The 12733-nt window shown below is 50.2% G+C and overlaps 1 protein-coding gene across 1 annotated transcript in view; it reads right to left on the reverse strand.

The window, feature by feature from the left end:
* The window catches only part of LOC119445576 (cGMP-dependent protein kinase 1), a 697240-nt gene that overhangs the window by 77279 nt on the left and 607228 nt on the right, over positions 1-12733 (reverse strand). Inside the window, exon 9 of the mRNA XM_049660582.1 lies at positions 12287-12355. Within this exon, the coding sequence (XP_049516539.1) occupies positions 12287-12355 (69 nt within the window). The remainder of the gene's footprint in view (positions 1-12286; positions 12356-12733) is intronic.

Consider the following 12733-nt stretch of genomic DNA (forward strand, 5'->3'; position numbering starts at 1 on the left):
AGTACCCGAGGTCTGGAAAGAGGCCTCGGTCAGACCGAAACCCGGCAAACCTCTTGCGCCGGAGAACATGTGGCCGATATCGCTAACCTCGTGCGTGGGCAAGACAGAGGAACATGCCATACATAACCGAGTATCGTGGTATATATAGAGAGAGGGCCTGTTCCCACACAACATGGTGGGCTTCAGACCGGGCCTCTCCTAAGGACGTAATGCTACTACTCAAGAAGCATATAATCGACGGCATGACCAGAGACACCAGGGGCATACTGGTCCTGAACCTAACGAAAGCGCTAGACACGGTAAAACACAGATTTCTACTGGAAACAATCTCGGTGATGGGGCTCGGCCGGAAATTCCACTCTTACATAAGCTCGTTCCTCAGAGACAGGAAGGCCACGATCAAAATAGGACATGCCACGTCCGATTTGTACACGCTGGGCGCGAAAGGCACCCCACAAGGGGCGGTGCTCTCGCCCCTATTATTCAATCTAGCAATGAACGGACTCTCAGACCGGCTGACTAGAGTGACCAACGTCAATCGCGCCCTGTACGCAGACGACATTACGGTGTGGTGCACGGGAGGGTCCGACGCAGAAGTCGAGCGCGCTCTCCAAGAGGCGCTGGGCACAACGGAAGAGTACTTGAGGGAAACGGGACTCCACCTGTCACCCAGCAAATCGGAATTGTTGCTGTACAGGCCCTCGAAACAGGGCATGAGGAATCTGACACCGATCGATCAAATCCCGGTCAAATTACACACGAGCGACGGCCAGCCGATCCCCAGAGTGGACACTATAAGAATCCTGGGGCTGATAATTGAGGCTAAATGCGGTAACACGCAAACGGTCATGAAACTCACGTCCAAAACGGAGAACATGCTCCGGCTGATCCTCAGGGTGACCAACCGCAGGGGAGGGCTCAGCGAGAGCAATCTCATCAGACTTTAACACCTCTTCCACATGAGTCACGTAAATTACGTAGCCTCGGCGCTAAAATGGACCAAGAGAGATGCGGCCAAGATAGAGACACTGATGCGCAAGAGCATCAAAACAGTGCTAAGTCTTCCGATCACTACAAGCACAGAGCGGATTGATCTGTCAGAGTCCAAAACTCGCTAGCAGAAATCATCGAAGCACAGACCAAGGCACAGGTCGTGCGGCTGTCGACCACCAGGGCCGGCAGACGCATCCTAGAAGAAGCAGGCATAAATGCAGAGGCGGAGTGCAACGCACGCAAGGTCGCGCTCAGGGCGGCGGTGAGGGGAACTTTCAAGGTAGAACCGCTTGCGAGAAATGTCCACCCACAATTCAACGAGGGGCGCCGAAAGGCGAGGGCCCGAGTACAGCTGAAATCGACCGCCAACTGCCCGGGACTGGAAGAATTTGTAGACGCGGCCCAGTACGGGCGCAGCGACCGGTACGCGGCCGTCTCGATACGCTGGAATGGGATGATCATTAACGCGGCATCGGTCAAGGGGTTAACGTCCGAAGTGGCCGAACAGATGGCAATAGCCATGGCAATGAGGGACCCCGAACGTCCTTACGTGTACACCGATTTGCGATCGGCGGCCAGAGCATTCGCCTAGGGCTCGGTATCGCGAGAAGCGGCGGCCGTCCTCGGCAACGAGGGAGCCGCGGGTCATCACATCGTCAAATGATTTCCGGCCGACATGGGGGCCGACGTGCACCCCGAATTTCCCAACGCCAAATAGCTGGCGCACGACTGCGCGCGAGGACTCACGCACCGCGGCGATCGTGGCAAGCGAAGTGACGGGGAGGGAGGGGAGCACCGAGACCCGCTGCTCACCTTCAACGAAATAACAACGCACTATCAGCTGTCGAGGAGGGCCTTCCCGCTCCCCCACGCTAAAATCAATAGACCATAGTCATCGATATTCAGAATGCTTCAGACATTCCCCTCGAGAGGCAGACTGAGCCTTTATTCACCAGAGGTAGAGCCGCAATGTCCGGATTGTGGCGAATCATACTGCTTGTTAGCGCACATGCTCTGGCAATGCTCCGCGTTAAGTGACACCATGTTCACTAAAGAAGAAGGCTGGGAGGACGCCCTGCGAAGCGACGACGACCAGACCCAGCTCCGGGCCGTCCAGAGGGCTCACGAAAGGGCGGAGGCTAACGGGCTTCCCGTCCCAACGTGTGTGCGCCCGCGACCACTGCCGACCACAAAACCAAGAGTGGGTGGGGAGGGGTTCCTCAGAACTCAATAAAGTTAGTTCCTCCTCCTTCGTCGTAAGGCCTCAATGTCTTTGAAACACGCGTGTCATACTGCAGCGCAGGATAAAAAAAGAGAAACAGCATATCCTCCTTACCACCTGAATGCAATGAGTGAAGCGAATTGAAAAAAGTTTAGCGTATATATATCATAATACACCAACAAAGACACCAAGGACAACATAGAGGAAATGACTTTTAATTACTAAATCAATTCAGGAAATGATAAATTAATGAAAATGAAAATGGATGAAAAAACAACTGTCCGCAGATGAGGAACGATCCCACGTCTTCACATTACGCGTGCGATGCTCTTGCCATTGAGCTACCGCGGAGCCGTTTTCCCATCCACTTTCTGGGGTATTTACGTTTTACAACTAGACCTAACCCTGGTAGTGTTAGCCAGCGCCACCAATCACAAACCATGGCGGCGGATGTGGAACATCCTTTCTGCCACTGGCGTCACGACTACGTGATCTTTTTGGGTGATGACAACTGGTCAATAAACCCACATATGCTACCTGAAGGCATCAATGTTGCCGGATTCGAGCCCTCGTTATGTATTGAACGAGAAGAAAGGGAACCGCGGGACCCGATTATTATTAATCATATCATAAGAAGCCTACAAACAATGACACCAAGGACAACATAGGGAAAATTACTTGTATTTACGAATTGAATTAAGGAAATGATAAACGGCCCCGCGGTAGCTCAATGGCATATATATATATATATATATATATATATATATATTGTAATGAATGAGACACAGACACAGCACCCGTTCACTGGGCCGGCTGTTCTATACTCTGCCTCGTCGTCTTCTTTTTCCTCCGCGCCCGTTTTGCGAGCGCCCGAGGCCAAGTTCACTTCATCTTCACACTCGGCCACGCTGCGAGTTTCCGGTGCGCTTGCAACCAGGCAACTTGTCCAGGTAGTGAGGTCGTCGTTGAGTGAGCCGTCCAGCGCGTAACCAGCTTCTCTGGCGGGCGGCACTGACTGCAGCGCGCTGGTCCCAGGTCTCGCCGACGATTATCCAGTTGCAGATGTGCACGTACGGCAGCAGGTTCTAGACGATGAACATCTTCTCTGCTCAGCTGTCGCGTGCGTATTTTCCGTGTTGCCGCTGAGCACGTTTCGTCGTTGCCGAACGTGTTGCCGAACCACCACGTTTCGTCGTTGCGCTTGGATCAGCCGCGGTAGACGAAAAACCGCGAGCGTTGCGCGACTGGCCTTTTGCGCGTCTTGCGCGTGCGGGCAGGTCTTTGATGAGGATGACCTTGAGCCAGGCGTCCCTCCATGCGCTGTGAATGGCTGCGAACTCGGCCAATGACTGCGGCGACATGCAGCGATGCGGCTCCGACGAGTCAGGAATCACGTCCCTGCTACGATCCGCGGACAGGTCGGGTGCCTGGAGTGGTCGCGCCGGCGCCTCCGTGCGCCCGGCGTTGAAGTGTTCGGGAGCCGTTTCACTGACTGCCGTGGACCGACCGTGGTCTCGGTCTCTGGAAGTGATGGCCTGGTGTCGGAAGTCGACGCAGAGTCTGAGACCCGTGGTGGTAAAAATGGCTCGAATTCTGCGTCTACAGCGGCGTAGATGGCGAGGCGGCCTTCTAAAACCTTTCCGGGTGCAGCTACAGCGGCGAGATGCTGCGGATTCCTAGCTCCGCAGAGTTTTCGTCGCAGCAGCTCAGCTGGCGTAGACTGCCACGTGAAAGTGGCAGCGGTGACTTGCTGCGTGTTCAGAGCTTGTGGTGGAGCCGGTGCGGTCGGTTTGTGATGCGCCTCCCAGGCCGACGCAGGAGCGGTGGTCGCCATGCGCTTCCCACCGTCTGGGGTGGAGCCGGTGTCTGCTGTGGGGCAGGATGCGGACCTCTCTGTCCAGGCGTTGCTGGGAACTACGGCCGCGTCAAGGTGGTGCTCCTCAGGAGCTCCGACTGCAGACCAGTGCTGGACGGGCTCGTCGCACGCACACGTGAGCGGAGCGAAAGCAGCGATCAGAGCTGCACTCCATTCAGGCCAGGACCGCTGCTTGATGCCGTCGTAGATTTCCCACACCTTGGCGGCACCTCGAAGTCGCCCCGCGGCAACCAGCCATGTCGTGTTGTCGGGCCAGGCATGGCGTGCCCCGAGCACGTTGGCCGCTTGCACCCACAGAATAGGGTCACTCGGAAATCCGTGGAACTCCGGTAGTTCCGATGCAGCAGGTGATAGAAAGGCTGCTAGAATGAAACCGGAAGTGCCTGAAACTAAGTAGTCCAGCTGCTGTGACAGCAGCGAGATGGCTCACATGGCGTCGGACAAGCTGCCGCCTGAGCCGCCTGTTGAGCCAGGGGCGGAATCCACGCACCCTGAGGCGGCGGCAGCGGTCGCAATACTCGGGCCAGCCAGACCAGTGGCCAAGGGAGCGTGCACGGCATCCGTTGAGCCAAGGCTGGAGGCAGTCGCGGTACTCACTGTAGCCGGAAGCATGGCCAGGGGAGCGTGAACGGCATCCCTTGCTGGCGTAGTTGTCGACGGTGTCGTGGGGCAGAGATCCAGGGCATGGGAAGCGTGGGCGGCGTTCCCTAGCCGCAGCAGGCACCCAGGATGGCGAGAATCCATGTCGAAGGCAGCGTGAACGGCATGCCTTGGCAGCTCGGGGATCAAGGTAGTCCTAGGTACGGCAGCCATGTCAAGGGAAGCGTTGACGGCGTTCCCTCGCCAGACGGACAGTGGACGGCGAGATGCCGGAGGACGAAAGGCCTCTGCTGCACGGTGCTGAAGGCTGGAGCGCCTTAAGACGGGGTTTTCGTCGACTGCGCCATTGTAATGAATGATACACATACACAGCACCCGTTCACTGATGATGATGATAATGATGATGATGACCTTTTCTTTGGCGCATACCCACTCACTGGGATCGGCCAAGAGTCGGGCAGATTTTATATACGTGCGTTCACTGGGCCGGCTGTTCTATATTCTGCCTCGTCGTCTTCTTTTTCCTCCGCGCCCGCTGCGAGCGCCTGAGGCCAAGTTCACTTCATCTTCACAATATATATATATATATATATATATATATATATATATATATCAGTGGCACCGTTATATCAGTTACGCCGACGTTGTCCGACGTCAGCCAGCTATGACGTCCATACGGTCGCACGATCAGCCACCGAGGGCCACACCATGGTCATCACCAACAGAGGAACCTTTGAGACATCTGCCCGTTGTGCCCATCCCGTCCTACCGCCAGCCACCGTCAGCTGCATTTTGGTCCCCGCCACAAGACGAGCCATCGAGGCGGCCGCAAATTCGAAGAACGGACGTATAGCGCACTGTCACCTCTGCTATCACTGCGCAGGCATCGGCCATGTCTCCCGCCATTGCTGGTACCGCGATGCCTCATTACGGTCCTCTGCACTCTATACGGTCCGCCGGCCTCACCCTAAAGCCTGAGAAATGCCACTTTTGCTTTGACGAGCTAGAGTTTCTTGGCCATGTCATCAGCCACGCGGGAGTCCGCCCAGATCCTAAAAAAAATTGCCGCTGTCGCACAGTTCCCTGTTCCTTCAGATAAAAAGGCTGTCAGCCACTTTCTCGGCCTCGCTTATTATCGGCGGTTTATTGCAGACTTTGCTCGCATTGCGTCGCCACTAACTTGCCTCACGAGAGATGACGTTGCGTTTGTATGGGGCGACCAACAGCAAGCTGCATTTCATGATTTGCAGAATCGGTTACAAACGCCTTCTGTGCTAGCCCACTTTGACGAGACAGCTCCGACAATGCTTCACACTGATGCCAGCAATGTTGGTCTCGGAGCTGTGCTTGTGCAGTGCCAGGGGGACACAGAAAGAGTGATCGCTTATGCAAGCAGAACGCTCTCACACGCAGAAGCAAATTACTCTACAACTGAGAAAGAGTGTCTCGCCGTGGTATGGGAGGTTACAAAATTTCGCCCTTATTTGTACGGTCGCCACTTCAAAGTTATCAGCGGCCATCATGTGCTTTGCTGGCTCACAAATATGAAAGATCCTTCCGGGCGATTAGCACGTTGGAGCCTGAGACTGCAAGAGTTTGATATGACGGTCCTGCACAAGTCAGCGAAACGGCATACCGACGCTGACTGCCTGTCTCGGTCACCCATTGAGTCAGCTCCGTCGACCGATGAAGAGGAAACAGCATTCTTTGCTCTTCTCGACACGTCTACCATTGCACAACAACAACGTGACGACCCTGAGTTGCTTGATCTGGTTAATTTCTTGGACGGACGAACTCGGACAGCACCTAAAGCTTTCGCAAGAGGATTATCATCGTTTTGCTTAAGGAACAAAGCCCTATACAAAATGAACTTCTCATCGAGCGGATCAAGCTATTTGCTCGTCGTTCCTACTACTCTTCATAGTGAAGTACCGGAAGCATGCCACAACGAGGTCACTTCTGGGCATCTAGGATATACGCGGACACTGAACAGAGTGCGACAAAGATATAATTGGCCAGGACTGCCCGTTGCCATGAAACATCACGTTCTGACCTGCCTAGATTCTCAGCGGCGCAAGTCACCTCCAACGAAATCAGCCGGTTTAATACAACCCATTAAAGTACCGCAAACGCCATTTGACCAGATCGGAATGGACCTCTTGGGTCCGCTTCCTACCTCTACTAGTGGTAACCGCTGGGTTATTGCAGCAACCGACTATCTTACTCGCTACGCCGAGACAAAAGCTATCCAGAGAGGCACAGCAGCAGAGGCGGCCCGATTTTTCATAGAGAATGTTGTGCTGAGACATGACGCACGAACCATCGTCATAACAGACCGAGGCATCGCATTCACAGCCGCGCTTTTAGACAACGTCCTGATGCTCAGTGGCACAAGTCACCGAAAGACAACAGCCTACCATCCACAAACAAACGGACTAACAGAGCGCCTAAAGAAAACACTCGAAAACACTTGCTTTCCATGTACGTGAATATGGTGCACAACGATTGGGACGATATTCTGACTTATAACACGTTTGCTTTTAACACGGCTAAACAAGAAACTACACGGATGACTCCATTCAGCCTTGTACACGGACTTGAAGTAAGGACGATGGTCGACGCCATGCTACCACACGAACCTGACGATATTGACACGGATGCCGATGCGTTTACGCAACGTGCAGAAGAAGCCAGGCAGCTCGCACGCGTGCGAATACACCAGCAGCAAGCATTAGATGCACGTCGCTATAATGCCCTTCATAGACCTATAACTTACGAAACCGGTGACAGAGTATGGGTCTGGACGCCTATACAAAAACGGGGACTATCCGAGAAGCTGCTCAGGCGATATTTCGGACCCTATAAAGTGCTGCGTCGGCTAAGTGACGTCACATACTATGTCGTTCCAGATAGCCCTTACTGCACAAGGCGCCACCAACACCGTTCTGAACTTGTGCACGTAGTGCGCATGAAGTCCTACGTCTTCGAGTGACTGTACGAGCGACTTTCATTATCACCAAGCGAACTTTATTGTCTAGCATCGAGGCGATGCTCTTTTGGAGAGAGAGCAAATGACGCGTACTCTATCTAGACGTTTAAACGACGAACACAGTATGTGCATTAACTGACTATGAGTAGTAGGACAGGGTATTCGAAGACGAAGAAGATGTCCTTGTGCTGGTGATTCTTAGGCTGTTCCGTCGTCTTGTTCAACGTGTAGTCTCTTGTTCGCGTTGACTCGCGACAATATATATATATATTTTTTTACTTTATTTATCACATACTGCGCACCGAATACGGTCCAGGCAGGAGAGGCAAAATACAAAAATACAAAAATATTCTATATATATATATATATATATATATATATATATATATATATATGTGTGTGTGTGTGTGTGTGTGTGTGTGTGTGTGTGTGTGTGTGTGTGTGTGTGTGTGTGTGTGTGTAGAAGATGTCGTCGCATCCTCAGCGAAGACACGGTGGTGATGTCGTAGACGTGCCGAACGGGCTCGACAACGTTATCGCTTTGCGACAACGTTATCGCTCACAACGACAACGTACTCACTTTTTTACCAAAATGCTGTTTTAAACAGTGCCGCACAAAAGTAACTGGAACGCCCATGTATTTCGTCCCGCACTTTGGGAAATAATATCTCGACACTGGTGTCATCCTGGAAATTAATTTCAAGTGGATGCGTCTTGCAAACTCACCGACTACAATTCGTACGTTGCAATACGTGTCGTAAAGTAATTAACTAAGAAGTTCTTTAGCCAATTTTTGGTGATTGGTTGAATATGTGTTTCGATTTCTCGTGCTACTAATGTCCGTCTCTTCGAATAACCCAGCTCAACGTTAAGAAATATGCTACCTGCCACAGGCGATTTTTAAAAATTCCGTAAACCTTAATTTTGGACACCCGGTATATAGTGCCACTGAAGGGCGTCTGCTCCGGACAACCGTCAGTTGTGCTTTGCGCCTCGAAAAGACAGGACGTGTATCGAGTGAGAAAGAGATAGACATTTATTATGGTAGAAAAGCCGAGTGGCCGGCTGGAATCAAAGTTATGACCTGCTACTCATCACTGAGGAAGGGAGACGGGAGTAAAGAGAGGGAGGGGGAGAGAGGTGTTGATGATCAGGGTGCAGATGGCAGTAGGTGAACGATTGAGCTTGCGAACAACACCTTGCAAGGTGGTGAACGTGGTTTAAACCATGGATCCGGTACCTCAAAGTCGTGCGACGTAATGCCGACACACTTTTCTCGCACTTGCCTTTAAATCGGCACTGACTTTTTTTTTTCTTTTTGACAACGCGCTGCTGAGTTGCAGGCTGCATGTCTGGGTCGCCAAGTATTTTAGCTGCCTCTCCGCTTCATCTTTCCGAAAACTTTGGCGAGCTTTGGGAGGTTATCGGCACCAAGAACTTAGCTTTATATACGAAAAGTCACTGTCTAGCTTTCACGCAAAACTGGGAGTATTTTGAAAGCGATTCCTCGAAAATACCTACATTGGGAAGTGAACTTTCTGTCCAAGGACGCGCAGGCCGGTTTTTACCTTTCTGTAATGGCCAAGTGGTGGCTGAATTTGTCAACGCTATGCCACCACTACGCATAAATTGCGTAGCCATGGAGATGCTGCGGCCAAACGCAAAAAAAGCATACTTTGATGCTGGCAGTTTCAATGCATAAGCAGTCTTAAGCGATTCACCCAGGAAATCTGTCTGTCAGTCCGTCCGTAACCTGTAACACGATGCACTCCATAAAGAAAAACATCGTACATTCTAAAGCAAAAACGTTGGCAATCGTTAATTTCCAACCTACGACCCCACGCTCAGGAGCCGAGTGTCTTACCCTCTCTCTCTCTCTGGGCTAAACACCCACGCTTGGAGAAGGTGAGTATATCTGAACCATACGAATGTCAAAGGAGAACAGTTTCTATGAAGTCTTAGTTGAAAGAGTTCGTGATGGTGCCACAAAAGCCATCTATGGGACCCCATGTAGAGCCGACTTGGAGCGTTGTAGACATAAGGAAAGCTCTGGTTTTGCCAAAACTTAATGCCAAACACGCCACATCTCTGATGCGTTTCGGTGGTCGCGGGATCTGCCTTCCACTGAGGTGTTCCTTCACCGACAAAGTACCACCGATCTCTGAGGCTCATGCGCTTCGCCTCTCACAACACAGACAGATAAGCAGTCAATGAGTTGATAAGGATGATAAGGAGTGATGAGGGATTATATGGGTCTCATCACGGTTTATAATGGTTCGACGCAGATGGATGAGGTGCTAAAGCGTGATAAGGGCTTATAATGGTCGGAGAAATTCTGACAAGGTTGATAAGGACCGATAAGGGATGATAAGGGTGCGATCAAGTCCGATAAGGTTGATAAGAACGGACAAGGGTTGATAAGGGTCCGATAATATTTATAACAACCGAAAGAGTTGATAAGGGCTGATAAGGGTCGCATCGAGTCCGATAAGGTTGATAACGGCCGGTAAGGATTGATAAGGGTTTATACTAGTCAGATCAAATTTCACAAGATTGATAATGGCGCGGGGCTGCGTGGAGATGCGCAAGTGGCAAATTGCTTACGCATGCTTAGACAACTCCACCGGAGTTTCTGCAAAATGTTTAGAACTCACTTAATTCCATAAATCCAAAGTATAGAGCACTTTTGATCAATGTTTTTGCCACCAAGGCAGAGTTCACATATACTCAGTGCGTGATAACCGGGTTATACCGCGAGAACTGCGCGGCACCTTCTATTCAATTTGTCTGGCCCGTCTCTGAGTTTTGCGCTCTCACAATCTCCCCCGGCGGCGTTATGCGCATATCACACTCGCCGGCGGTTGCCGAAACGAAATTAACACCAAGAGGCATAAGCCCGAAAGGCGGAGAAATGCGGAATATGCAAATCGTGCAGCTATCTTTTTGCGCAATTTCGTCGTATTTCTGACATCATTAAGCCCTTCGCATAATAAAATTTCTCCGTCCTGTTGCTTCAAAAGCAGCCTTAATCGATGAAGTGTGTGGAATTTACTAATGACGTCTGAGTTTCATCACTCAGTCCATTTGTTTTTATTTCACTGATTAATTGCCAGGTCAAAGAATCAAATTATCTGGCGCGTTTCTCGCCATGTTTTCCCTTCCAGGTTTCATTACCTTCTTTCTCATTTTTTTTCTTCTTACACTTCGAAAGCACGACTGATTTGTAAGCGGCCTCGTGCTGATAATGTGTGGCAGAAACGTATTTTCTCTGCTTTTTTCTTTTATTTTCTTTTACTTCTATTCGTCGATCGATAGAAAACTATGGGGCACGTATCGCGCAACACGCATTTGTTTTTGAATTGCAGTTCCGGGTTAGCTTGCAACGACTGTCTTTGTAATTTGAGTGTTCTTGATGGACTTGTATCACATCGGCTTTTTGCAGTAATGCGTTTTTTAACGGTGTGCGAATACTATGTTGAATACAAATTGAATAGTCTCTGTTATTCGAATCGTATTCGATTCGAGAGCTCGCTATTCGACATTGCCGCATATTTGTTTATTTTGAACAAATATCAGGGAAAACAACATTTATTTGAGTTTCAAGGGAAAGTTAATGAATTAAATTCTTGGGTTTTACGTGTCAATTGAAACCACGATCTGACGACGGAGGCACACCATAGTGTTCCGGATTCAATCACCTAGTAGATTTTTTTTGTGTGTGTGTGTGTGCACATTAATCTATGTACACGAGGGTTTTTGCATTAGTAGCCCAATCGAAATGCAGCCGCCGCTACCGGCATCGAACCGGGTGACATTCACATACGGGGGTCACTACGAGCACATTGTCAACGGCGGCCCCATCACTGCTTGCCTTATGCTGACATCCGTAAACGGAAACGTAGTAGCTGCAACGACAGTCTACGAGCTGCATTTCTCGTTCGCGTCGACAGACCACGTAAAGATGGATTGCTTCGACGGACTGAATAGTGCGTTTGCTTACGACTATGTAGGCATTATACTGGCGACCAAGTTTCTATTTGTGCCCCAAGCGTCATCCACAAACATCAGGGGTGTACGTACGCCACTTAATTATAACAAAAGCAGTACCGTCTCTCAAGGCGGCCAGCGCAAGCAGGCGCCATGTACCGAAGTAATCGAGCGTTTCTGCGAATATTTTTCTTTCTCATACACTTTTGTGATAGGCATCAAGACAATTTTCATTTGATACGAATTATTCTACAAGCTCAGATCCAATGGTCCAGTGCATAAGTACGAGATAGATTCGAACAGACCTGTATAATAGAGTATGCTGTCGCAGAATGTTACTTTGTGTACGTTAATTATCACATTGTCACACATACAGCACAGATACCGTGCTTTGCTCTCATGTGTAGCCAGCTAACGTAATGCACTGGTTCTTGGGACAGAAATTATGCGACATGTCTCGTGCCCCTTCTAACGTGAAAAACAACGCACATTAAAAAATGTCGCCAATAAATCTACGCCTTACACGAGCAACCACTTGACTTCAGATACAACGATTTGATTTCTGCGATACTTGAAATACATTTTATACGTTCCTATTGAAATGCAAAAACACACTCACTCTCGGTCCAGGGCCAGACATTCAACACCGGGCTCCAGGGAGACAACATTTGCAGTCCGCTTGTCTTCTCTGGGGGAAAAAGGCGGCACTTTTATGTACGCAGGAAAAGCAATTTGTTGTCCAAGAGCTTATCAGATCCAAACAAAAAGTGAAACAGGCGAAACGGGCACATTTATACTAAAGGCCTACCACGAATTAATTAATATTCGTTAATATTCATTACCTGCAATGAGTCGGCGTCGCACGGAGGACGATTATGAAGCAGTGGCGGACAATAGTTAAGTATGTCTGTATCTCTATACAGCAACCTGTAGCAATTTGGCCGCAGAGTGCGGAATCAGTAAGATACAACACCACTTCCATAAGCCCATCGTGAGTTGTTATCTACGAACCTTTCGACCATTTGACCAGACGCTCGAAATGTAAACTGCGGAAATAATGTAAATC

This window comes from Dermacentor silvarum, chromosome 1 (assembly GCF_013339745.2).
Source record: "Dermacentor silvarum isolate Dsil-2018 chromosome 1, BIME_Dsil_1.4, whole genome shotgun sequence".
Classification (NCBI taxonomy): domain Eukaryota; kingdom Metazoa; phylum Arthropoda; class Arachnida; order Ixodida; family Ixodidae; genus Dermacentor; species Dermacentor silvarum.